The sequence below is a fragment of the Capricornis sumatraensis genome, chromosome 2 (assembly GCF_032405125.1).
Source record: "Capricornis sumatraensis isolate serow.1 chromosome 2, serow.2, whole genome shotgun sequence".
Lineage (NCBI taxonomy): Eukaryota > Metazoa > Chordata > Mammalia > Artiodactyla > Bovidae > Capricornis > Capricornis sumatraensis.
Window position 1 is genome coordinate 102,176,580 of NC_091070.1, and position 25,616 is coordinate 102,202,195.

The 25,616-nt window shown below is 36.1% G+C and overlaps 1 protein-coding gene across 7 annotated transcripts in view; it reads right to left on the reverse strand.

Annotated features, from left to right (window-relative positions):
* The window catches only part of DCAF6 (DDB1 and CUL4 associated factor 6), a 183,305-nt gene that overhangs the window by 85,631 nt on the left and 72,058 nt on the right, over positions 1-25,616 (reverse strand). For all 7 annotated transcript variants that reach the window (XM_068966657.1, XM_068966661.1, XM_068966660.1 and 4 more), the window contains 3 exons: positions 8,339-8,452; positions 5,750-5,885; positions 3,464-3,678 (listed from right to left, as the gene is read on the reverse strand). In XM_068966657.1, the coding sequence (XP_068822758.1) occupies positions 3,464-3,678; positions 5,750-5,885; positions 8,339-8,452 (465 nt within the window). The remainder of the gene's footprint in view (positions 1-3,463; positions 3,679-5,749; positions 5,886-8,338; positions 8,453-25,616) is intronic.

Consider the following 25,616-nt stretch of genomic DNA (forward strand, 5'->3'; position numbering starts at 1 on the left):
GTGATTTTGGAGTGTGAATCAGAACAGTGGTATGATTTTGACTTCTGTTTTAAAAGATTACTTTGGCTACTGTGTACCTAAAGGATTGGAGAGGGTGGTATGAAAGCAGGGACCTAGTAAGAAAGCTGTCATAATAATCCAGGAGAGGTGCTGATGCCTTGGATCAGTGTTAGTGGTAGAATGGGAAGTAATACTAACACATTTTAGTTACAGGTTTCCCCTGCTATCTGAAAGCAGAATGTTCCTATGAAACCCTTCATAAGTGAAAATGGAGTAACACAAAGAAGCAATTACATTAAGACACATCTTGCTAACTGATGCACAAAATAAATCAAGACAAGGCACAGATGTTTACAGACACAATTCAATACTCAGAGCTTAATGCTGAGATATAAATGCAACTCAAAGCCAGGGCAACTCAAAGCCAGGGCAGCTTGACACTGAAATGCCAAGCGTAGTTCCCTGGGAAGGGGTGTGGTGGTACCACGTGCTGCTCAGGGTGCGCACTGCGAACAATCACTAGGTGCTGTTTTCACTTTTCACCTTTCTTTTCTGTAAAAGTGAAAATCCTCTTTGGATTTTTCAGTCAGTGAAATCAAGTACTGATGCAGGGTCTCCAGTAAAAGCAAAGCTATATAGAAGCAAACTTTCAAAAAGCTGGAGATACATGTAAAACTTTTAGGAATAAATCATGAGGAACAGGAGAAAATGAGAGACGGGATTCAACAAAGCAGTCCAATAATGTGCTAGGTAGGTGGAGAAAAAAGTGTCAAAAAGATATGAGAGAAAAAGAAAGAAAAAAGAAAAAGAAAAAAAGGAATACCAAAATAAAAGAAAATGAGAAGTGGAAAAAAATTTTTGAATAAGACAAAAGAATATGGTAAATAAAGAAGGGCAACATGAACTCCCTGGTGATCCAGTGTCTTGGGCGCCATGCTTTCACTGTGGGAGCCAAGATTCAGTCCCTGGTGGGGAACTGAGACCCCACATGCTGTGCAACATGGCCAAAAAAAAGGGAGCAGGAGCAAAAGGGAAATTATTAGAGGATATAGGAAATAATCCTGGAGAAAGGAAAGGCTACCCACTATAGTATTCTGGCCTGGAGAATTCCATGGACTGTATAGTCCATGGGGTTACAAAGAGTTGGACACGACACGACTGAGCAACTTTCACTCAAAGGAAATAATATAGAAAAGAGACCCCTACGAATTAAGAAAATATAAAAATATGGAAACACAAGAAAAAATCATATATTAAAATTTTATTCATACTTTAAAAACCTGCTCAACAGTTTCTTATGCTCCCAATTAAAAACAATTATTCTGTCTTTGGTCTACTTATATGGAACATTAATTCTTACATATAATTATGTTACTTTAACTTTCACACGTTTATTTATAAATCTTACTCTTTTATCTATTTATTTGCAAACCCCTGAATGACAGGTCATATCTTTGTCACAGTCAGCCTTGATTTTCTCAAGTTTAGTAGATAGTACAGTAGATACCAAATAACTATTTGGTGAGCTGAGAAGAGCTTGTCTGAACATTACTACAAAGAATTTAACATAAAACACTGAAAAAGATAATTATATTAAGAGGAAGACAGTTTATTAATTTCTTTTCCTAGACAGACCTGTATATTGTTTCATTTATTACAATAAGCATAATTTTTATACTTTTAATTCATTTTCAGAATTATTTTTCTTAACTTAGTTAATTCAATGAAGAACACTGAGAAAAACATGTTAAAAAAAACAACTGCTCATGACTCAGCCTCATTCACTCTGATTATATAAACATCCTTTGGCTAAGTTTTCTATGGCGTAAAAGCTAGTTGGCTCACTTAAAATGTTCCTGCATTTCCAACTCTTTCATTATGTAACAACATTCACAAAGTTTGACTGTAACATTACTACAGCTCATTCTTTCAAGAGGAAATTACATAGTAACAACAGAACAGATTTTACATTTTCAATCAGACCTATAATCTCAAAAATAGCTTTCATTAGCAACATACTCTCTTCATAAATTTCTTAATTCAGTTAAATACAGTGCCACATATAATCTTGATTTTTTTTTATTTTATAACCCTATCAACCTGCAAATATAAGAACTGGATTTAGTTTTGCATCTCATAGGAATTACAAAATCATTGTTGTTCTTTAGTACCTTTAAAATATATTTATTATTAAGAGGTGAACCAATACTTAAACAGTCACTGATAATTAATAAAAAGCAAAGGTTTACTTCAAAAGACATTAACAATCCAAAGAATAGAATGGTTAAACACAGGACATGTTAAAAAAAAAAAAAAAAAAAAACCCAAAGTGAAAAACACAAGGCAAAAGAAGCTTAAGAGGCAAACATTATTCTACTGCTGTGTACTGTCAATGACATATTATATCTGGTTTCTGCTTTTCCCCAGGTTCGATCCCTGCGTTAGGAAGATCCCCTGGAGAAGGAAATGGCAACCCACTCCAGTACTCTTGCCTGGAAAATTCCATGGACTGAGCAGCCTGGTAGGCTACAGTCCATGGGTCGCAGAGAGTCGGACATGACTGAGCAACTTCACTTTCACTTTTCTGCTTTTCCTAAGAAAATGACTGACTATTTTAAAGACATTTTAGGAACAATAATTCTTTCACCTATCTTTCAAAACATAATATATCTGTATCTAGAAATTGATGAAGAAAAGGGTATCTATAGATACCAGTTCAGTTCAGTTCAGTTCAGTCACTCAGTTGTGTCCAACTCTTTTCAACCCCATGCACTGCAGCATGGCAGGTTTCCCTGTCCATCACCAACTCTCAGAGCCTGCTTGACATAGGTATGCATATAGATACATATATATATAAAATGTAATGTATCAACTTCCAAGGCACTAAATGTTTATATACACCTACCAACAGGAGTTTTACCTATTGCCACATACTCTTCATATATAGACAACAAGCTCCTCCTCTCCTGATTCTGTGTATGTGTTGTGCTGTGTGTGAATGTCACTAGCTCATAACTGTGACCAAGGCAGAATCAGAAGAGAGGAAGGACCACTATCCACCTGTGAACAGTAAATACTTTTTGCATAAATATAAACAGTAAGTTTCTTGGAAGCTTATACATCACATTGTTTTAATTACCTTTTCTGCAACTGTCAGAACTGTTACTATTTCTTGGTGCTGCTAAACATCCATAAACTTGGAGAAACATTTTGCTAATAGACATTTACTCTTTAAAATATTATACAATACTTTCATTGGGTACCTTTTCCTTATTTGTTACTCCCATTCTTTCATGCATGTTTCACGTCTTTGCTCCACGGACTATAAATGCCATGAAAACTCACTCTATTTTTTGAAGCCCTTAAGGCTTCAAATTTAGGACTTACTGAATTAATGCCCCAAAAGTTAGTGAATTAATGTTTTCTGAATCAAATAAAAGAACACAGTTTTGAGTAAATTTACCTCTTCTCTTCTCTCTTCTGCAGAAGGAGTTTTAAGTTCTCGTGCTGTATCATCTTTTGGGTCAAAAAGATATATATAATCTGAAGAGTAACTAACAAGAATCTCTTGACCATCTTCACTGTAACACAGAGATGTCACCCTGCATGACTTATTATTAAGATGGGAAGGGATAAAACGAGCAACCATTCCAGTAGTTCCTCGGCCTGCATAATTCCCTAATAAAAAAGAAATTGTTTAAAATTCATAATGTTTTTCAAGAAAAACACTTTAAAAACTCATCTGAATTATAAGATATGTATTTAATGTAGCAAAGTAAATCCAAGCTATCATATTCTATTTCTGGAAAAGACTCTGTAATCAATAGTCAAATTTTGTAACAAAATGAAAAAGAATACAGCATAAAGGTTATATTATCTTCCAAAAAGAATTCATGATTTTCTAGAATTCCAGATTAAGTCAATATGTTTTTTTCCCCAAAATATTAGCTATTTAATAATTTTAAATGCTCTATAATTAGAGTCATACTAAATCATCTTTGAAAATTCTCCAAATTAAGATAATATAATTTTCATAAGGTAAATCAGAAAGTTGACATTTACTAATATACTAGATAAAACAGTATAGTATCTATTTAATAAGATTTATCTTTTACTTTATATCATTAAAAGATTTTTTATTGCTGTGAAATTCTCCTCATAAAATAACAGAGTGGGAATATTACTTTAATCTTAATTAATTCTGACAGTCACCAATATAACGCAACATGACACGGAGAGGTACAGTTGGCACTCGGTGCTCTGAAGGCCCAGACATGCTAAATTTCCACAAAGCTGCATTATTTTGCACTCTGAGGTTTTGCCTTGCCCAAAACAGCAATCATGTCTCATCCACTGTGATATAATAGTTGGGCCAACAGTGTCATATTATATTACTACTGTTCCCATTAAGTATGCATATTCAGATAGATAAGACTTCTCAATCACAGTGCAAAAAATGAAAAAAGATCCCGTCTGGTTTTCCCATTTCAATACTGTATGTCCATTTTCACTGGACATAAACATTGAGATAAACACTGTTAATTTATGATCAAGTCCACTTTTATTTTTATTTATAAATCTTTATATATATATATGGGGTGTGTATGTGTGTCTGTGAGAGAGAGGAAATCGTGACATTCCTTGGCAGAAAATCTTGACCTTCCTAACAAAAGTTGGCTTTGAAGTGAATATTTCAGAAGTAGTTTGATCTCAAACCAAATAAGGAACAAATAAGAGTTTAAGGCAAATTCAAATTCAGTACTGCAGCACCATTTACAGTACTTTAGATAGGCTACAAGAGATGATTAGATAGCATTACCGACTCAATGGACATGAGTTTGCGCAAACGCCAGGAGATAGTGGAGGGCAGAGAAGCCTGGTGTGCTGCAATCCATGGGATCACAAACAGCTGGACAGGACTTAGCAACTGAATAAGAAGCAGCTAGGCTATGAAGTAAGCATGAACATATGATACACACACACAAGTCATTGTTCTTTCCTAAACTTTTCTCCCCACCACACTTACTATTATCCTCTTGATTAAAAAGATGGCAAAGAGAAATCAAGAGAGCTGAATGTTGTGGGCTGAAGTGTGTCCCCTGAAAATTTCATGTATACCAAGAACCACAGAATGTGATCTTATTTAGAAATAAGGTCTTTGTAGATGTCATAATTATCAGGATGAGGTCATAGTGGATTACAATGGACCTTAAATACAACTTAACTAGTGTCCTTATGACGGGGAAATGTAGACAGACATACACACAGGAGAGAATGGCATGTCAACGGAAGCAGAAATTCAACTGATACATTTAAAAGCCAAGGGATGCTAAAGATTGTCAGCAACCTCCAGAATATAAGAAAAAAGCAGGCAAAATATTTTTCCAGACAGCCTCCAACAGAAAACCACCCTGCAACACCTTGATTTCAGACATTAAGCCTCCAGATATGTGAGAGAATAAATTTGTTATTTTAAGTCACCCAACTTATAATAATTTGCTACAACAGCTTCAGGAAACTAATACATGTAGTGCTACAACATTCTAAAGTGATAAACTGCAAAAGTGTCACCTTGATGGGGTCATAAAAACTTGGTGAAATGCTATTTTTTATAATAATCCATAATATTTAAATAAATTCTATATACTGAATTTTATATCAAACTAAAGAAATTTTAAAATCATAACAGGTTAAAAAGATTTATCCTTTGAATTGATAGTCTCATATTTTCTCTAATCTAAGTCTTTACCTGTAGCTCTTGTGCCTAGCATTCGCCGATCATATATACGTACTGAGCTATCAGAACAACCAACAGCAAGATAATATGGTATTGGTGGACAAATAGCTACTGATGTGGCAGCACGTCGGCAGTTAATTAAAATATCCTACAAAAGATAAAAGAATAGCAGTTACATAAGTTGTACAACAGATAATAATCTACTTAAAACATTTTCCCTTCAATTGGAAGGGAAATCTTTCTCAGAAATCCTAATTCAGCCAGCATGACAATGAAGCAGAAAAAACAACAGGCTTCCTAAATATTCCCATACTCAAGAATAAAATGAACATTATCTTTAAAAATACTAAAAATTGCAAATATTTCCTATGTAATATGTCATTACATTAATATCATTAAAAATGCCTGCTATTATTGGTCCACTGGACAGTAAAGATAGAGGTATAATCCACCTTTGTCTATGATAAGTATATTGATTATATTATATGGTACTCATGATACCTTAATTTTAATTAGTTATTAAAATATAACAAAAGTATCATGACCTGATTTTTAAAAATCAGGACCTTATAAAACCATCCTCCTCCTTACCAGTTCAAAAACAAAGTACGTACACACATATATACAAACTATGTCAAAGACAGGCTTTTTATGATAATGTCACTACTCCCTACACAAGCATTAGAAAATGTAAGGGCTCTCATCCCAAAGATATAGTCTTAAGGTATTCTGTTAATATACTCTTTTGTCTATAAGCTAATCCCTCACTCCTCTCAGAAAAGCCAAGTTTTTAAGTTACATTTATGCTGTTTTATGTATTTAATTATTGACCTCAGAACTTTATTCCTATCACAAAGAACTCATTCATCAAATTCCATTCATCATTCTAAATTTTTAGTACTTAAGAATTACCCTACTTACCTGCTTTCTTTATATTCTATCTATTTGCTTTTACATATAAAGACTTCAGAAGTATTACTGAGGAAAAATACAACAATATTTTACTGTTGCTATTTTAGTTACTAAATAGTGTCTGACTCTTTTGTGATCCCATGGACTGTACCCCACCAAGCTCCTCTGTCCATGAGATTTCCCAGGCAAGAATATGGGAATGAGTTACCATTTCCTTCTCCAGGAGATCTTCCTGACCCAGGGATCAAACTCACATTTCCACGTATTATCAGGTGGATTCTTTACCACTGAGCCACCAGGGAAGCCCTTATTAGTTTTATTTATTCTTTCGTTTTACAACAAAGTTTCTGATTATAAACACAAAATTAAATCCAACTACACTGTACAATATTGCTTAAAAGAATCTGACTTAACAAACTTTAGGACTTATTATTTAACAAAAAACAGGCATACCAAATGCCCCTCATAAACGACCGGCTATTTCAAACTTGTTTCTGCCTTCAGTTCAACACTCCTAGTTGTGTATGTGTACACATATACAACAAAAAAACTAACGAAAATTTTTTATTTCTATTTTTTTCTTTTTCTTCTCTGTTTTGAAGTATAAAATAATCTCTTCTCCTAAGGCATGTTAACAACAACAACTAGTTTCATTAGCGAACACTCAACCTGATTACGGCAACCCACTCCAGGATTCTTGCCTGGAACATCCCATGGACAGAGGATCCTGGAGGGCGGGCTACAGTCCATAGGGTCACAAAGAGTCAGACACGACTGAGTGACTAACACTAACAACCTGGTTACTAGTATTCTTTTTTTTTTTTGGTAATTGTCAAGAAAAATGTATTTAGAGTACTTAATTTTTTTTTTAATTGGAAGATAACTGTTTTACAATATTGTATCGGTTTCTGCCATACATCTCAGCTGGCAGTATTTTCTTATTTCATTTACAACTCCAAAACGATCCAAGACAAAAGCTACTGTCTCTGAGTAACATTTAGGGTTAGTATTAGTAGTCTGGGGCCTTAGACTGACTGATTTCACAGGTGTTTTTCAAGCTTAAAATACCATTTTAAAAAATACAAAACTAAGGCCACTCTCAACTTCTGACACGGCCCACACTCTAAATAAATCCACTTCTTATTCAACTCCCCCACAAAATACAAAATTGACAGTGAAGCTCTATGTTTAGAGAAATGAGCTAAATCAACAATGAACATGTTGATAAAATGGTACCTAATTGTCTAAAACAAAAGATATATTAATAAATCTTGAATTACAGGACAGGGTAAAAAGAGAAGACATCAAACTACTACATGCTTTTATCACTGCTACTGGTAAAGCCAATGCTGCCTCCATACATAAATAAAATACTTCAAGTTTTTACAGAGCCATGGTATATACTGAACAATTATATAAATCTTCATAAATGTATTTGAATTTCCCAGTTTAATATACATTCCTTAACTTCACTACTAACATTTTAATTATGAACAAAATTTTAATAAAAAATTAAAAATAATTTATAAAATAATTTTAATTTTATAATTAAAATACGTATTTATTAAATATTTTTAAATTAAAAAATTTAAATTTACCGATAAGCTCATAACCCAGAGAAAACTTACTGTCCAACCTTAACTTTAATCTTAATTTTTTTCATTATTTATATAAAAACTTGATTCTTACGTCTTTGCAATCTTCTTTCATACAGCTAGTTTTGATGCGTGTATCAAACCACCTAACAGTTCCATCTTCACCACAAGACAGAAAGGTATACGGGTCATTAGGTACAGTCATAATCTGAAGATAGAAAGGTAATTGTACAGGAAATGTTAGTGAACATTTAAACAGATGGCTTTGAAAAATATTACTGCTATATTACAAAATGAAAGGCAAAGGCAACTAAGAACGATTTACTGGAATTATTTATGACTTACCCATACCATAATGCAAAACAGTGCTATACATATAGATATATGCAAAACGTAACTGCTGAATTAATGTGATTCATTTACTTTCATTTGAAATTAATGTACCTCCAGATTCAAAATTCTTTAAAATTATAAACACCTTACAACATAACAAGAAAAATCCTACCCTTGGAAGCCTGTTCAAACTTTTATGTTTGAACAGTCAAAATTTTATGTTTTTTGGATATGAATTTACACTTGCTTTAGAAACAAAGTATAAAATTTTCTCTGACAATCGTTATAAAACCCTGTAGTGCCACATCAAGCATTCAAATTAACCTCTCAAAAAACTTTTGAGCGATGGTAATGGTTCTATAACCACATAAAAGTACTAAATTTTCATGAAGTGTACAGTTAAAAATGGTAGGAATGGCAAATGTTACATTATGCATATTTTATAAAAAATTAAAATTTTTTGAAGAAATGAAACATTTTAGATATTCCTATATCTATTACTGGTTTAGCAATAAGGCTGTAAATTGAGGCTCTGTGTACCCTCCTATCCAACATATTCCCTCCACCCTTCTCTGTCCCAAGAAATAGAAACTACCAAAATTGGGTATTTAGCAATTCCACAGAGACTTTTATGCACCCCTAAACAATGGAAAGTAGATTCCCGTGTTTTAAAACTTTGTATACTCAAAAAGGTATTTAGATTAACTAGTCTTCAAAGAAATACAAATTATATTTGTATTAATTAGGTATTTATTAGGATTTGTATTTATTAGGACTAAATACAAATTATAATCCTGAGTAAATATCACTAGACATCACTGGAATGACCAAATGAAAGGGATTTGGTAATATCAAATGTCACTGAGGATACAGAACTACTAGAGCTCTCATACATCACTGATGAGACGGTAAAATGGTATCATCACTTTGAAAAACCATGTGTTAGTATCCACTGAAGTTGGTAATATGCGTCTTCTATGACCCAGCAATTCCACTACAAATGAATGCTATAAAGTCATCTAAAGATGTGTACTACAATGTTCAAGGCGGCACAATTCATATTAAATACTTGAAAGAACTCAAATAACCAAAAAGACAATAAGAATAGAAATTTTGATTTATTCTTAAAATAAAATACTAAAGCAATAACAATAAACAAACACGTTATTCTCAAGTTACATAAAACCAGTGACTAAACGTAAGAAAATTTCTTGCCAGAAACGAGTGGAGTAACATCTTTAAAGCAGCAAAAGAAAAATAACTATCAAACTAGAATTCTATATCCACAGAAATATCTTTCTAAAACAAAAATAAAATAGACTTTTTCAAAAATAAAAAAGCTGAAAGATTATTCAATAACATAGAAGTTAGCAAAGGATACCTCTTACCTATCAATCACTATTTTTATAAAAGTTTATACGAAACTCAGCCGTATCAAGTCATTTACATATTATCCAAGTCTGTTTTCCTGATGACATATTTGAATAGTTGTGATAGATTATATGGCTCCCAAAGCCTAAAATATATACTATATACTATCCTGTTACAGGATAATTTTCTGTAAAACCCTTTCATTAACAGGCCAGCACAATATAACTGTATTTTGTTTAATTCTTTATGTAAAAAGAAAATAATACCAGTAGTAATCTGGATCTATGCAAAGGAATAAAAGATTGGAAATAATAAATATGTAAGTAAATATAACATATTTTTTGTTTTAAAATATGTTTTAAGATAATTAACTATTAAAGGAAGAATATTAACAATGTATTAAAGAGTTTATAAAATATGTAAGAATAAAAGGTTAAAAAAAAATGAATTTCTAGGAGAGGAAAAACGGGAGCAGAGTGTTGTAAGATTCTTATACCATACTGAAGTGGTACAATATTACTTGATGGCACACTGTGATAAAGTTTATGATGTATAATTCCTAAAGCATACACTAAAACAACAACAAAGCATCACAGCTAATATATCAACAAAGGAGATAGAGCAGAATCACAAAAATACTCAGTTCTTCTAGAAGAGGGGAAAATTGATGGAACAGGAAAAGAGAAAAAACAAAAACTAAGACACAAAATTTAAATTCAGCAACTTCTACATCAATTATATGAACTGTAAATGATTAAATACAGCCCAATTAAAAAGCAGACATTGCTAGATTGGATTAAAAAACATATAAATTGATTATGAGAATGAAATATAAAACCACAGACAGGCAGACTAAAAGTAAAAGGACAGAGGAAAGAAACATTGCAATAACTGTAAAGATGAGAAAGCTAGATGTGCTGCGTGTGTATGTGTGTTCGTCACTCAGTAGTGTCCAACTCTTTGTGATTCGATGGACTGTAGCCCACCAGGCTCCTCTGTCCGTGGAGTTCTCCCGGCAAGAATACTAGAGCGGGTAGCCAATCCCTTCATCAGGGGATCTTCCCGACCCTGGGGTCAAGCCCAAGTCTCCTGCATTACAGGCAGATTCTTTACCATCCAAGCCACCAGGAAGTCCCAGATCTGCTATATAAACAGGAAATTTCAAAGCAGAGTATAACGGGAATAAAGAGAACCATTTTACAATTACAAATGAGTCAACCATGAACAGAAAGATTAAAATGCTGAATGTTTAGGTACTTAAAAACAGATTTTCAAAATATATGAAGCAAAAATTGAGGACTGAGAGGAGAAATCAACAATATAAAAATATTAGATTTGAACAGTCATCTTTCAATAATTGATAGAACAAGTGATCAGAAAATCAATAACTACATAGAAGAACTGAACATGGTTATCAGCCACTTTGACATAATTGATATTTCTGGAACATTCCACAAACAAAAAAATAAACATTTTTTTAAATACATAAGATAAATTTACCAACAGACTATATTCTAGGACATAAAACCAGACTGATTAAAATTTAAAAGATTCACATCATGCAAAGTACATATTTAACTATAAATTAAACATGAGAAATCAGTCCATACAAAAACAGTTAAACAAATGATTAAAACACCTTCAACTGCAATAACCCAAAGGGGAAAAATTAATATTCAAATATTTCCAAGTATTTGGAAACTAAATGACATACTTCTCAATAAACAATGAATCAAGGAAGAAATCACAATAGAAATTAGAAAATACATTTAATACAAGAGAAATGAAAGTTCAGTATATCAAAATTAGGGAAACCTAAGGAAACACTCCAACCAGTCCATTCTAAAGGAGATCAGCCCTGGGTGTTCTTTGGAAGGAATAATGCTAAAGTTGAAACTCCAGTACTTTGGCCACCTCATGCGAAGAGTTGACTCACTGGAAAAGACTGATGTTGGGAGGGATTGGGGGCAGGAGGAGAAGGGGACGACAGAGGATGAGATAGCTGGATGGCATCACCAACTCGATGGACGTGAGTTTGGGTGAACTCCAGGAGTTGGTGATGGACAGGGAGGCCTGGCGTGCTGCGATTCATGGGGTCGCAAAGAGTCGGACACGACTGAGCGACTGAACTGAACTGAAGTGAAGGAAACACTCAGATTTCCCCAGTGGCTCAGCAGTAAAGAAACCACCTGCAATGCAGGAGACGCAGGTTTGATCGATCCCTGGGTGGGGAAGATACCCTGGAGGAGGGAATGGCAACCCACTGCAGTAACCTTGCCTGGAAAAGCCCATGGACAGAGGAGCCTGGTGGGCTACAGTTCATGAAGGGTCAGACACTATTGAGCAACTAAAATACAACAAAGAAACTACCCAGCAACTAAAAACAACAAAGAAATACTCAGTGGAAATTTTGTTTTACTAATTGCCTCTATTGGAAAGGATAAAGGTCTTAAATCAGTCACTTCAGCCTCTACTTTAAGAAACTAGAAGAAAAACAATGAAACCCACCACAGTAAACAGAGAAGAAAGGAAAAAGCAGAGATAAAAATCAGAAAAAAAAAAAAAAAACAGGAAAATAGAGAAAATCATGGAAACCAAAGTTGGTTCTTAGAGATGATCATTAAAATCAATTGAATCTCTTATCAGGCTGATAAGAAAAATAAAAAGAGAGAGAAGACAAACTATCAATATCAAGAATGTTGGAGGTGGTATCACTATAGATTCTACAGATGTTAAAAAGATAAAGGGACTTTTCCTGGTGTCCAATGGCTAACACTCCCTACTCAGGGAGCCCAGGTCCAATCCTTAGTAGTGAGCTAGATCCCACATGCTACAATTAAGACCCAGCACAGACTGGGCTTCCCTGGTAGCTCAGCTGGTAAACAATCTACCTGCAAAGCAGGAGACCTGGGTTCAAACAGTGGGTGGGGAAGATTCCCCTGGAGGAGGGCACTCCATATTCTTGCCTGGAGAATCCCTAGGGACAGAAGAGCCTGGCAGGCTACAATCCATGGGGTTGCAAAGCGTCAGACAGGACTAAGTGACTAAGCACAGTGCAGCAGACAAATAAATTAAAAAAAAATTTTTTTTTAAGTATAGTGAGTATTGTGAACAACTAATACCCACAAATTCGGCAATATAGGTGAAAGACAGGTTCCTTAAAATGGATAAAATACTGAAGCTATTAAAGCATAAAGATACAGCCTGAATAACCAAATATTCATTTTAAGAATTAAATATGTAGTTATGAACATCCTACAAAGAAAACTCCAGGATCAGATGGCTTTAATGGTAAATGTTCCCAAAGGTATAGAAATAAATACTACCACTTCTATAAAAACTCTTTCAGGAAAATGAAAAGGGACAAACATTGCAAGTTACTCCAAGGGATCAGCATTATGCTGACAATAAAACCATATAGTGCTTAGGAACACATCTGCCAAAAAAAAAACAAAAAACAAAAAAACAACCTGTAACAAACACAACAACACAGAAAATGGGTAATATATAAAATATGACTATGTGAGGTTCATCTCTAGAATGCTAAATTGATATTAACATTTGAAAAATAAATGTAGTTCACTGTGTTAAGAAACTAAAAGAAAAAATATATAATTTTTTTCAAATAATGCAGAGAAAAACATTTGACAAAATCCAACATCCCTTCCTGGTAAGTTTAATATACAAATAGAAAGGAATTAACTGGATAAAAAAGCATTACTAAAATACACTTGCTGTTATACTTAACAGTGAAACATCAAAGATCAGGAAGAATGTTTAGTCTTACTATTTTTATTCAATATTGAACTGAAAATTCTAATAAGTGTAATAACAAAAAGAAATGAAGTTCAGATGGGGAAAAAAAAAAAGTAAAAGTGTCTATATTCACAGATGGCATAATCATCTAAGGAGAAAATTTCTATGTGATTTTCTTCCCTAAAAAGTTATTGGAACCAGTAAGTGAATATAGTAAAACAGGGGGAATATAAGATTGAACATGAAAATACTAGCAACAAAACCATGATAAACTGAAATTTTTAAAATAGTACCATGTATAATAATATGAAAAATATGAAATATTTAAGAATAAATCTTAAGACACACAAACTTAAAATTATAAAACATTGCCAAGTAAACTTAAAGTCCTAAATAAGGGAGATATACTGTAATCATAGATTAGAAGATTTAACACTTGTCAGTGCTTCTTAAACTGATATATAGATTCAAATAAATCACAGGAAAAATTGTAGTAAAAATTGACAATCTGATTATCAAAGTCATGTGGAAATACAAAAATCTAAAATACCTTAAACAATTTCAAAAAAGAAGAAAGGACTTATACTACCTGGTTTTAACAGTTAATATTAAGTTACAGTAATAAAAGCAGGGTGGTATAAGCACAGTGATGAATCACGGGAAGAGAAAAAGATACTGCCCAGAAAGAGACAAAAATAGATATGGGCAATGACCTATGATAATGACGCAAAAAAAAAAAGTTCAGAGGCAAGAAACAATATTGGAAAGCTGGATATCCACATGCAAAATAATGAACTTAAAGCAGATCTCAGACTTTACTAAAAAAACTAATACAAAATGGAAAACATAAAACTATAGAACTTTTAGGAGAAAATTATTGTGACATTTGGTGAAATAAAGATTTTTACTCATGACATTGGTTCTGGACTTCTTTAAAATTATAAAATTTCTTTTTGAAAGACAGTGTAAACAAAATGAAAAGACTAGCCACTGACTCTGAGGAAAAAAATTATAAGTCATATGCCTGAAAAATATACAGAACAAACTTTTAAAACCCCTCAAAGTTCAATAATAAGAATTAAAACAATGGGCAAGGGGCTTCCCTGATGGCCCAGTGTCTAAGACACTGCCCTAATAATACATCGCTGAACGGGGAACTAGACTCTACATGCTGCAACTAAGAGGTCACATGCCGCTGCAACTTAAAAGATCCTGCATGCCACAACTAACACCCAGAGCGGCCAAATAAAGAAATAGAAATATATTTTTTTAAATGGGTAAAAGATTGAACAGACAATTCACCAAAGAAGCACACGAAGAAATGGGAAAACATGACTCAAACGACAGAACAAAGTAAATCTCCAGAAACTGACCCTAACAAAATGGAGATGTATGAATTACCTAAAAAAGAACAGAAAGTAATGGTAATACACAAATTCAATATGCTATGTGCGTTCGAGTGTGTGCACCAGGTCGCTTCAGGCATTTCTGACTCTGCAATCCCATGGATTGTAGCCAGCCAGGCTCCTCTGTCCATGAGATTCTCCAGGCAAAAATACTGGAGGGGGTTGCCATGTCCTTCTCCAGCGGATGTTCCTGACCCAGGGATTGAACCCAGGTCTCTTATGTCTCCTGAATTTGCAGGTGGGTTCTTTACTACTAATGCCACCTGGGAAGCCCCAATATGCTACAAGGGAATACAAATAGATAACTAAACAAATCAGGAAAACAATGCATGAACAAAATGAGATTACCAGGGAGAAAGAAAATGGAAAAATGAGAGAAACAGAAATGACAGAGTTGAAGAATGTAACTAAATTCACTAGAGGAGGATCAACAACAGGCTCAATCAGGCAGAAAAAAGAAACAGCAAATTCAAAAACTGCCATTTGAAATTATCAAGTCAAGAACAAAAGAAGAATGAAGAAAATTAAAAAGATCCTAAGGGAACTTAGAGGATATCACTAAGATGACAAATATTTCCACTATAGGATTTTCAGAAGGAAAAGGGGGGAGTGGATGGAGAGCTTTGTAAGGCCGGACCCTGGGGGCCATGATGGGCCGTCCCTCCTCTCCCTCCAGCCGGCTGGATAAGGAGCCTCCCAGATCCCGGGGACCAATGACAGCACACTTCACCAGCTAAAGCCGCTCCACCCCAGCCACACAGAAGGACCTGTCAGCCTGCAACGCCTCGGCCTGGCGATCTATCTGAACCCCCGTCCATCTAGTCTGACCACCCCTCGCAACAAACGTATAAAAACCACCCCCAACAGGGTCCCAGAGCAGACTTCGGGTCCAGGAACCCCGCCCGGGGGCGCTTCGCCATTAAAAAGCCTGTAAGACACTCTTTCGGTGTCCTGGTCATCTTTACCTAACAAGCTTATCTGAAAAAAAAAAAAAAAGGCCAAAAACTTCTCAAATCTGAGGGAAAAAAAGAACATCCAGATTCAAGAAACTCAGGAACTTCAACTAGGATGGACCCAAAGAGGCCCAAATCAAGACACACTATAAACTACTTGTCAAAAGTGAGTTAATCTTGAAAGCTGCAAGAGTAACATGAACCATTACATAAAGGAGCTCCCATTAGATCAGTGGATTTCTCAACAGAAACATTGCCTGTCAGAAGGGAGTAGGATAAAAAGTGCTGAAAGAAAAAACCTGCAAACCAAGAATACTATATCCACCAAAACTGTCCACTACAACTGAAAGGGAAATAAAGACCTTCTCAGATAAAAAGTATAGAAGGTTATCACAAGGACTGTCTTACAAGACCTGCTTAAATAAAGTCTTTCAAGTTGAAATGAAAGACATTAGACAGCAACACACAGCATATGGTAATATAAAGATTGTCACAAATGTAAATATACAAACAAATACAGAAATCTGTAATATTGTACGGGTGGTACAAAATCACTTTTAATTTGAATATAGAATTTAAAAAATAGAAGCATTAAAAGTTATTATGCTTTTATGGTATTTGTGACACTGATAACAAAGTGGGGGAAGGATGTAAGGGAACAGAAGTTTTGTATGTGATTTAAGTTAAACTGTTCTCAGTGCAAGACAAATTTTGTAACTATGTTTCATGCAGTCCTCATAAAAAACACAATGAAAAAACTCTATAAAAGATGCCCCTAAAAAAGGAGTTAAAGCATGTCACTACAAAACAAAGAGCAACAACAACAATAAAGCACAAGAGAAAGCAGCCAAGAGAGAAAAAGAGTGAACAAATATTTGTAGGACATACAGAAAAAAAATTATTAATGCTAGGAGTGAGTATTTCACTATAAGTAACTACTTTAAATGTAAATGTTACAGTACTAAGGGGGAAGTTTATAGTAATTATCTACATTTAAAAAGATCTGAAATCAACAACCTAACTTTACACTTTAAAAAACTGAAAAATAACAAATTAAAGCCAAAGTTAATAGAGAAAGGAAATAATAAAGATTAGAGCAGAAATAAATGATATAGAGAAAAAGTGAGGTTTATTAAAGGGCATGAAAATCAACAAACCCTCACTGAGAATAACAAGAAAAAAGTAATATGATTCAACAAAAATCAGAAATAAAAGAGGAGATATTACACTTATACCACAGAAATAACAAGGATCCTAAGAGACTATGAACACCACAATTGGAAGGACAGAAGAAATTAATAAATTTTTAGAAATATACAGCTTACCAAAATTAAAAGATAGATAAACATAGGGACAAACCAAACAAACCAACACTACACTAAGGAGACTGAATTAGTAACCAGAAACATCCGGAGAAAGGAAAGCTCAAACCAGATGCCTTGAGAACATTACGCATATTTAAAAATTTTTCTTCCAAGGAGTAAGCGTCTTTTAATTTCATGGCTGCAGTCACCTTCTGCAGTGATTTTGGTGCCCCTCCAAAATGAAGCTTGTCACTGTTTCCATTGCTTCCCCATCTATCTGCCATGAAGTGATGGGACCGGATGCCATGATCTTCATTTTCTGAATGTTGAGTTTAAAGTCGACCTTTTCACTCTCCTCCTTCACTGTCATCAAGAGGCTCTTCAGTACTTCTTCAATTTCTGCCATAAAGGTGTGTCATCTACATATCTGAGGTTACTGATATTTCTCCTGGCAATCCTGATTCCAGCTTGTGCTTCATCCAGCCATGTATGAATTCATTAATCCATGAAATTAAAAGACGCTTGATCCTTGGAGAAAAGTTATGAACAACCAAGACAGCATATTAAAAGGGACACACATTACTTTCCCAACAAAGTTCTGTCTAATCAAAGCTATGGTTTTTCCAGTAGTCATGTATGGATATGAGAGTTGGACTATTAAGAAGGCTGAGCACCAAAGAATTGATGCTTTTGAACTGTGGGGTTGGAGAAGACTCTTGAGAGTCCCTTGGACTGCAAGGAGATAAAACCAGTCCATCCTAAAGGAAATCAGTCTTGAATATTCATTGGAAGGATTCATGCTGAAGCTGAAACTCCAATACTTTTGCCACCTGATACAAAGAACTGACTCACTGGAAAAGACCCTAATATTGGAAAAGACTGAAGGTGGGAGGAGAAGGGGACAACAGAGGATAAAATGGTTGGATGCCATCACTGACTCAATAGACATGAGTTTGAGTAAGCTCCAGGAGTTTGTGATGGACAAGGAAGCCTGGCGTGCTACAGTCCATGCGGTCACAAAGAGGAGACATGACTGAGTGACTGAACTAAACTGATATTTAAAAATTTATACCTGTCCTCTCAAACTCTTCCAAAATACTGAAGAGGAGGGAATGCTTTCAAACTTATTCTATGAAACAGCGTGATCATGGTACCAAAATCCAGACAAAAATACTAAAAGAAAGTGAAACTACAGACCTGTATATTATGGATGAATACTGATACCAGACCACCTGACCTGCCTCTTAAGAAACCTGTATGCAGGTCAGGAAGCAACAGTTAGAACTGGACATGGAACAACAGACTGGTTCCAAATACGAAAAGGAATACGTCAAGGCTGTATATTGTCACCCTGCTTATTTAACTTCTATGCAGAGTATATCATGAGAAATGCTGGGCTGGAAGAAGCACAAGATGGAATCAAGATTTCCAGGAGAAATATCAATAACCTCAGATATGCAGATGACAACACCCTTATGGCAGGAACTGAAAAGAAGAACTAAAGAGCCTCTTGATGAAAGTGAAACAGGAGAGTGAAAAACTTGGCTTAAGCTCAACATTCAGAAAATTAAGATCATGGCATCTGGTCCCATCACTTCATGGGAAATAGATGGGGAACCAGTGGAACAGGGGCTCACTTCATTTTTAGAGGCTCCAAAATCACTGCAGACAGTGATTGCAGCCATGAAATTAAAAGACACTTACTCCTTGGAAGTAAAGTTATGACCAACCTAGACAGCATATTAAAAAGCAGAGACATTACTTTGTCAAAAAAGGTCCACCTAGTGAAGGCTATGGTTTTTCCAGTAGTCATGTGTGGATGTAAGAGTTGGACTATAAAGAAAGCTGACTGCCAAAGAATTGATGCTGTTAAACTGTGGTGTTGGAGAAGACTCTTGAGAGTCCCTTGGACTGCAAGGAGATAAAACCAGTCCATCCTAACAGAGATCAGTCCTGGGTGTTCATTGGAAGGACTGATGCTGAAGCTGAAACTCCAATACTTTGGCCACCTGATGCAAAGAACTGACTCATTGGGAAATACCCTAATGCTGGGAAAGACTGGAGGCAGATGGAGAAGGGGATGACAGAGGATGAGATGGTTGGATGGCATTACCAACTCAATGGACATGAGTTGGGATAAACTCCAGGAGTTGGTAATGGACAGGGAGGCTGGAGTGCTGCGGTTCATGGGGTTACAAAGAGCTGGACACGACTGAGAGACTGAACTGAAATAAAAATCCTCCAGAAAATGCTAAAAAAAAAAAAAGAAAAGAAAACCTCTAAAACAGTACCAAACTAACAAGATTATTCATCTTGATCAAGTGGAACTTACTTCTGGAACCCAAGGATGGTTCAACATACACAAGTTATTCAATGTAATTTCATCATAATAAAAAAATGAACAAAGCCAGTGGAGGAGATGGAATTCCAGCTGAGCTATTTCAAATCCTAAAAGATGATACTGTTCAAGTGCTGAACTCAATATGTCAGAAAATCTGGAAAACTCAGCAGTAGCCAGAGGACTAGAAAATGTCAGTCTTCATTCTAATCCCAAAGAAAGGCAATGTCAAGAATGTTTAAACTACCATACATTGGCCCTCATTTCACACGTTAATAAGGTTATGCTCAAGATACTGCAAGCTAGGCTTCGGCAGTACATGAACCAAGAACTTTCACATGTAAAAGCAGGACTTAGGAAAAACAGAAGAACCAAAGATCAAATTGCCAACATTGACTGGACCATAGAGAAAGCAGAAAATTCCAGAAAAACATCTAGACCTGTTTCAATGACGAAGCTAAAGCCTTTGACTGTGTGGATCACAACAAATTTGAAAATCTTAACATAATGGGAATACCAGGCCACTTTACCTGTCTCCTGAGAAACCTGTACGTGGTCAAGAAGCAAAAATTTAGAGCCTCGGTTCAAAATTGGGAAACAATTATGACAAGACGGTATACTGTCAACCTATTTATTTAAACTCATATAAAGAGTTCAGTTCAGTTCAGTTGCTCAGTCTTTGCAACCCCATGAATCGCAGCAAGCCAGGCCTCCCTGCCCATCACCATCTCGCGGAGACAACCCAAACTCATGTCCATCAAGTCAGTGATGCCATCCAGCCATCTCATCCTCTGTCGTCCCCATCTCCTCCTGCCCCCAATCCCTCACAGCATCAGGGTCTTTTCCAATGAGTCAACTCTTCGCATTAGGTGGCCAAAGTATTGGAGTTTCAGCTTTAGCATCAGTCCTTCCAATGAACACTCAGGACTGATCTTTTAGGATGGACTGGTTGGATCTCCTTGCAGTCCAAGGCACTCTCAAGAGTCTTCTCAAACATCACAGTTCAAAAGCATGAATTCTCTGGCACTCAGCTTTCTTCACAGTCCAACTTTCCCATACACATGACTACTGGAAAAACCATAGCCTTGACTAGACAGACCTTTGTTGGCAAAGTAATGTCGCTGCTTCTCAATATGCTATCTAGGTTGGTCGTAACTTTTCTTTCAAGGAGTAAGCGTCTTTTAACTTCATGGCTGCAGTCACCATCTGCAATGATTCTGGAGCCCCAAAAAACAAAGTCTGTCACTGTTTCCACTGTTTCCCCATCTATTTGCCATGAAGTGATGGGATCGGATGCCATGATCTTCGTTTTCTGAATGTTGAGCTTTAAGCCAACTTTTTCATTCTCCTCTTTCATTTTCATCAAGAGGTTCTTTAGTTCTTCTTCACCCTCTGCCATAAGGGTGTTGTCATCTGCATATCTGAGGTTATTGATATTTCTCCCAGCAATCTTGATTCCAGCTTGTGTTTCTTCCAGTCCAGCGTTTCTCATGATGTATTCTGCATATAAGTTAAATAAGCAGGGTGACAATATACAGCCTTGACACACTCCTTTTCCTATTTGGAACCAGTCTGTTGTTCCATGCCCAGTTCTAACTGTTGCTTCCTGATCTGCATACAGGTTTCTCAAGAGGCAGGTCAGGTGGTCTGGTATTCCCATCTCTTTCAGAATTTTCCACAGTTTATTGTGATCCACACAGTCAAAAGCTTTGGCATAGTCAATAAAGCAGAAATAGATGTTTTTCTGGAACTCTCTTGCTTTTTCCATGATCCAGCGGATGTTGGCAATTTGATCTCTGGTTCCTCTGCCTTTTCTAAAATCAGCTTGCACATCTGGAAGTTCACAGTTCACGTATTGCTGAAGCCTGGCTTGGAGAATTTTGAGCATTACTTTACAAGTGTGTGAGATGAGTGCAATTGTGCGGTAGTTTGAGCATTCTTTGGCATTGCCCTTCTTTGGGATTGGAACGAAAACAGACCTTTTCTAGTCCTGTGGGCACTGCTGAGTTTTCCAAATTTGCTGGCATATTGAGTGCAGCACTTTCACAGCATCATCGTTTAGGATTTGAAATAGCTCCACTGGAATTCCATCACCTCCACTAGCTTTGTTCGTAGTGATGCTTTCTAAGGCCCACTTGACTTCACATTCCAGGGTGTCTGGCTCTAGGTGAGTGATCACACCATCGTGATTATCTGGGTCCTGAAGATCTTTTTTGTACTGTTCTGTGTGTTCTTGCCACCTCTTCTTAATATCTTCTGCTTCTGTTATGTCCATACAATTTCTGTCCTTTATCGAGCCCATCTTTGCATGAAATGTTCCCTTGGTATCTCTAATTTTTTTGAAGCGATCTCTAATCTTTCCCATTCTGTTGTTTTCCTCTATTTCTTTGCATTGATCACTGAGGAAGGCTTTCTTATCTCTTCTTGCTATTCTTTGGAACTCTGCATTTCAGATGCTTATATCTTTCCTTTTTTCCTTTGCTTTTTGCTTCTCTCCTTTTCACAGCTATTTGTAAGGCCTCCCCAGACAGCCATTTGCTTTTTTGCATTTCTCTTCCATGGGGATGGTCTTGATCCCTGTCTCCTGTACAATGTCATGAACCTCATTCCATAGTTCATCAGGCTCTCTGTCTATCAGATCTAGTCCCTTAAATCTATTTCTCACTTCCACTGTATAATCATAAGGGATTTGATTTAGGTCATACCTGAATGGTCTAGTGGTTTTCCCTACTTTCTTCAATTTAAGTCTGAATTTGGCAATAAGGAACTCATGATCTGAGCCACAGTCAGCTCCTGGTCTTGTTTTTGTTGACTGTATAGAGCTTCTGCATCTTTGGCTGCAAAGAATATAATCAATCTGATTTTGGTGTTGACCATCTGGTGATATCCATGTGTGGAGTTTTCTCTTGTGTTGTTGGAAGAGGGTGTTTGCTATGACCAGTGCATTCTCTTGACAAAATTCTATTAGCCTTTACCCTGCTTCATTCCATACTCCAAGGCCAAATTTGCCTGTTACTCCAGGTGTTTCTTGACTTCCTACTTTTGCATTCCAGTCCCCTTTAATTGAAAAGGACATCTTATTTGGGTGTTAGTTCTAAAAGGTCTCGTATGTCTTCATAGAACCGTTCAACTTCAGCTTCGTCAGCATTACTGGTTGGGGCATAGACTTGGATTACCATGATAGTGAATGGTTTGCCTTGGAAATGAACAGAGATCATTCTGTTGCTTTTGAGATTGCATCAAAGTACTGCATTTTGGACTCTCTTGTTGACCATGATGGGTACTCCATTTCTTCTAAGGGATTCCTGCCCATAGTAGTAGATATAATGGTCATCTGAGTTAAATTCACCCATTCCCATCCATTTCAGTTCACTGATTCCTAGAATGTCGACGTTCACTCTTGCCATCTCCTGTTAGACCACTTCCAATTTGCCTTGATTCATGGACCTGACATTCCAGGTTCCTATGCAATCTTGCTCTTCACAGCATCACACCTTGCTTCTATCACCAGTCACATCCACAACTGGGTATTCTTTTTGCTTTGGCTCCATCCCTTCATTCTTTCTGGAGTAATTTCTCCACTGATCTCCAATAGCATATTGGGCATCTACCAACCCAGGGAGTTCCCCTTCAGTATCCTATCATTTTGCCTTTTCATACTGTTCATCAAGTTCTCAAGGCAAGAATACTAAAGTGGTTTGCCATTCCCTTGTCCAGTGGACCACATTCTGTCATATAAAGAGTGTATCATGCTAAATGCTGAGCTGGATGAATCACAAGGTGGAATCAAGATTGCCGGGAGAAACATCAATAACCTCAGATACGAAGATGATGTCTCTCTAGCAGCAGAAAGTGAAGAGAAGTAAAAAGCCTCTGGATGATGGTGAATGTGGAGAGTGAAAAAGCTGGCTTAAACTCTACATTCAAAAAACTAAATCAGATTATGGTATCCAGTCCTATCACTTCATGGCAAATAGAAGGGTAAAAAGTGGAAATATTAACAGATTTCATTTTCCTGGGTTCCAAAATCACTGTGTACAGTGATTGTAGCCATGGTAATGATAACCCTGTATGTGAGACAGCAAAAGAGACACAGATGTATAGAACAGTCTTTTGGACTCTGTGGGAGAGGGAGAGGTTGGGATGATTTGGGAGAACGGCATTGAAACATGTATAATATCATATATGAAACAAAAAGCCAGTCCAGGTTCGATCCATGATACTGGATGCTTGGGCCTGTTGCACTGAGATGACCCAGAGGGATGGTACAGGGAAGGAGGAGGGAGGGGGGTTCAGGATGGAGAACACGTGTATACCTGTGGCAGATTCATGTTGATGTATGGCAAAACCAGTACAATATTGTAAATTAACCTCCAATGAAAATGAATAAATTTATATTAAAAAAATAATAAATAAGATGATTACTCCTTGAAAGGAAAGCTATGACAAACCTAGGCAGTGTATTAGAAAGCAAAGATCGACAAAGGTACATAAAATCAAAAATATTGTTTTTCCAGGAGTCACGTACGTATGTGAGCACTGGAGCATAATGAAGGTTGAGCACCAAAGAACTGAATGCTGGTGATGCTGGAAAAGACTCTTGAGAGTCCCTTGGGATGCAAAGAGATTAAACCAGTCAGTCCTAAAGGAAATCAATCCTGAATATTCCCTGGAAGATAAGATGCTGGAGCTGAAGCTCCAATACTTTGGCCACCGGAAGAGCACACTCACTGGAAAACATTCTGATACTGGGAAAGATTGAAGGCAAGATAAGAAGGGGGCAGCAGAGAATGAGATGGTTATACAGCATCACCGAATCAATGGACAGGGGTCCATTTGAGAAAATTTAGGAAATAGTGATTTTGAGAAAACTCTGGAAAATAGTGAAGGACAGATAAGCCTGCTAAGTCGTGTCTGACTCTGTGCGACCCCATAGACGGCAGCCCACCAGACTCCCCTGTCCCTGGGATTCTCCAGGCAAGAACACTGGAGTGGGTTGCCATTTCCTTCTCCAATGCATGAAAGTGAAAAGTAAAAGGGAAGTCGCTCAGTTGTGTCCGACCCTTAGCATGGACTGCAGACTACCAGGCTTCTCCATCCATGGGATTTTCCAGGCAAGAGTACTGGAGTGGGGTGCCATTGCCTTCTATCCATGGGGTCACAAACAGTCAGACAGGACAGCGCCTGAACAAGAGCAAAACAAGATCTAAATGCAAAAGACAAAACAATAATCTTTCTAAAAGAGAATCTAAACCAGAAGAATGTCTCCATAACCTTCAGAAAGGAAAAGACTTTTTTGAGCAGGATAGAGAAAGCAAGTAAAAATTAAAAAAAAAAAAAAAAGACCAATACATTAAGACAACACAGAGAACTTTTGTTCATGAAAAGACACCATTAGGAGAGTGAAAATACAACCACAGAGTTGGAAGAGATAGTTTCACATGCTGAAGATAAAAGAAATTCCTATAAATCAACAGTAATAATGAAATCAAATGGACAACCTAATAGAAAGATTAGGAAAGAATTCTGAATAGGCACTTGACAAAACAGTGTATCTAAATAACCAATGAACTATGCAGTAACCTCAGCAGTAACAACAGTAAAAGACATTTAAATAAGCCTGTTCAGAATTAGAGATTAACCATATATCCTGTTGGCATAGATGAGAAGCAAAAGGAATTCTTATTATATGCTATTGCTGGGAATGCAGGCTGTTACACTTTGGGAAAATATTTGGCACTATCTCTAAAATAAACAAATACATATCCTATGACAGAAAAAGTTTACTTCTAAACATAAATATACTGAAAGTCATGTAAAGTATGTTCTCCAAATTGGAAATCAAGTTTAAAATTTTCATCAGCAGTAGAACAGCTGTGGTTTATTCACACAATCGAACACTAAAAAGCAG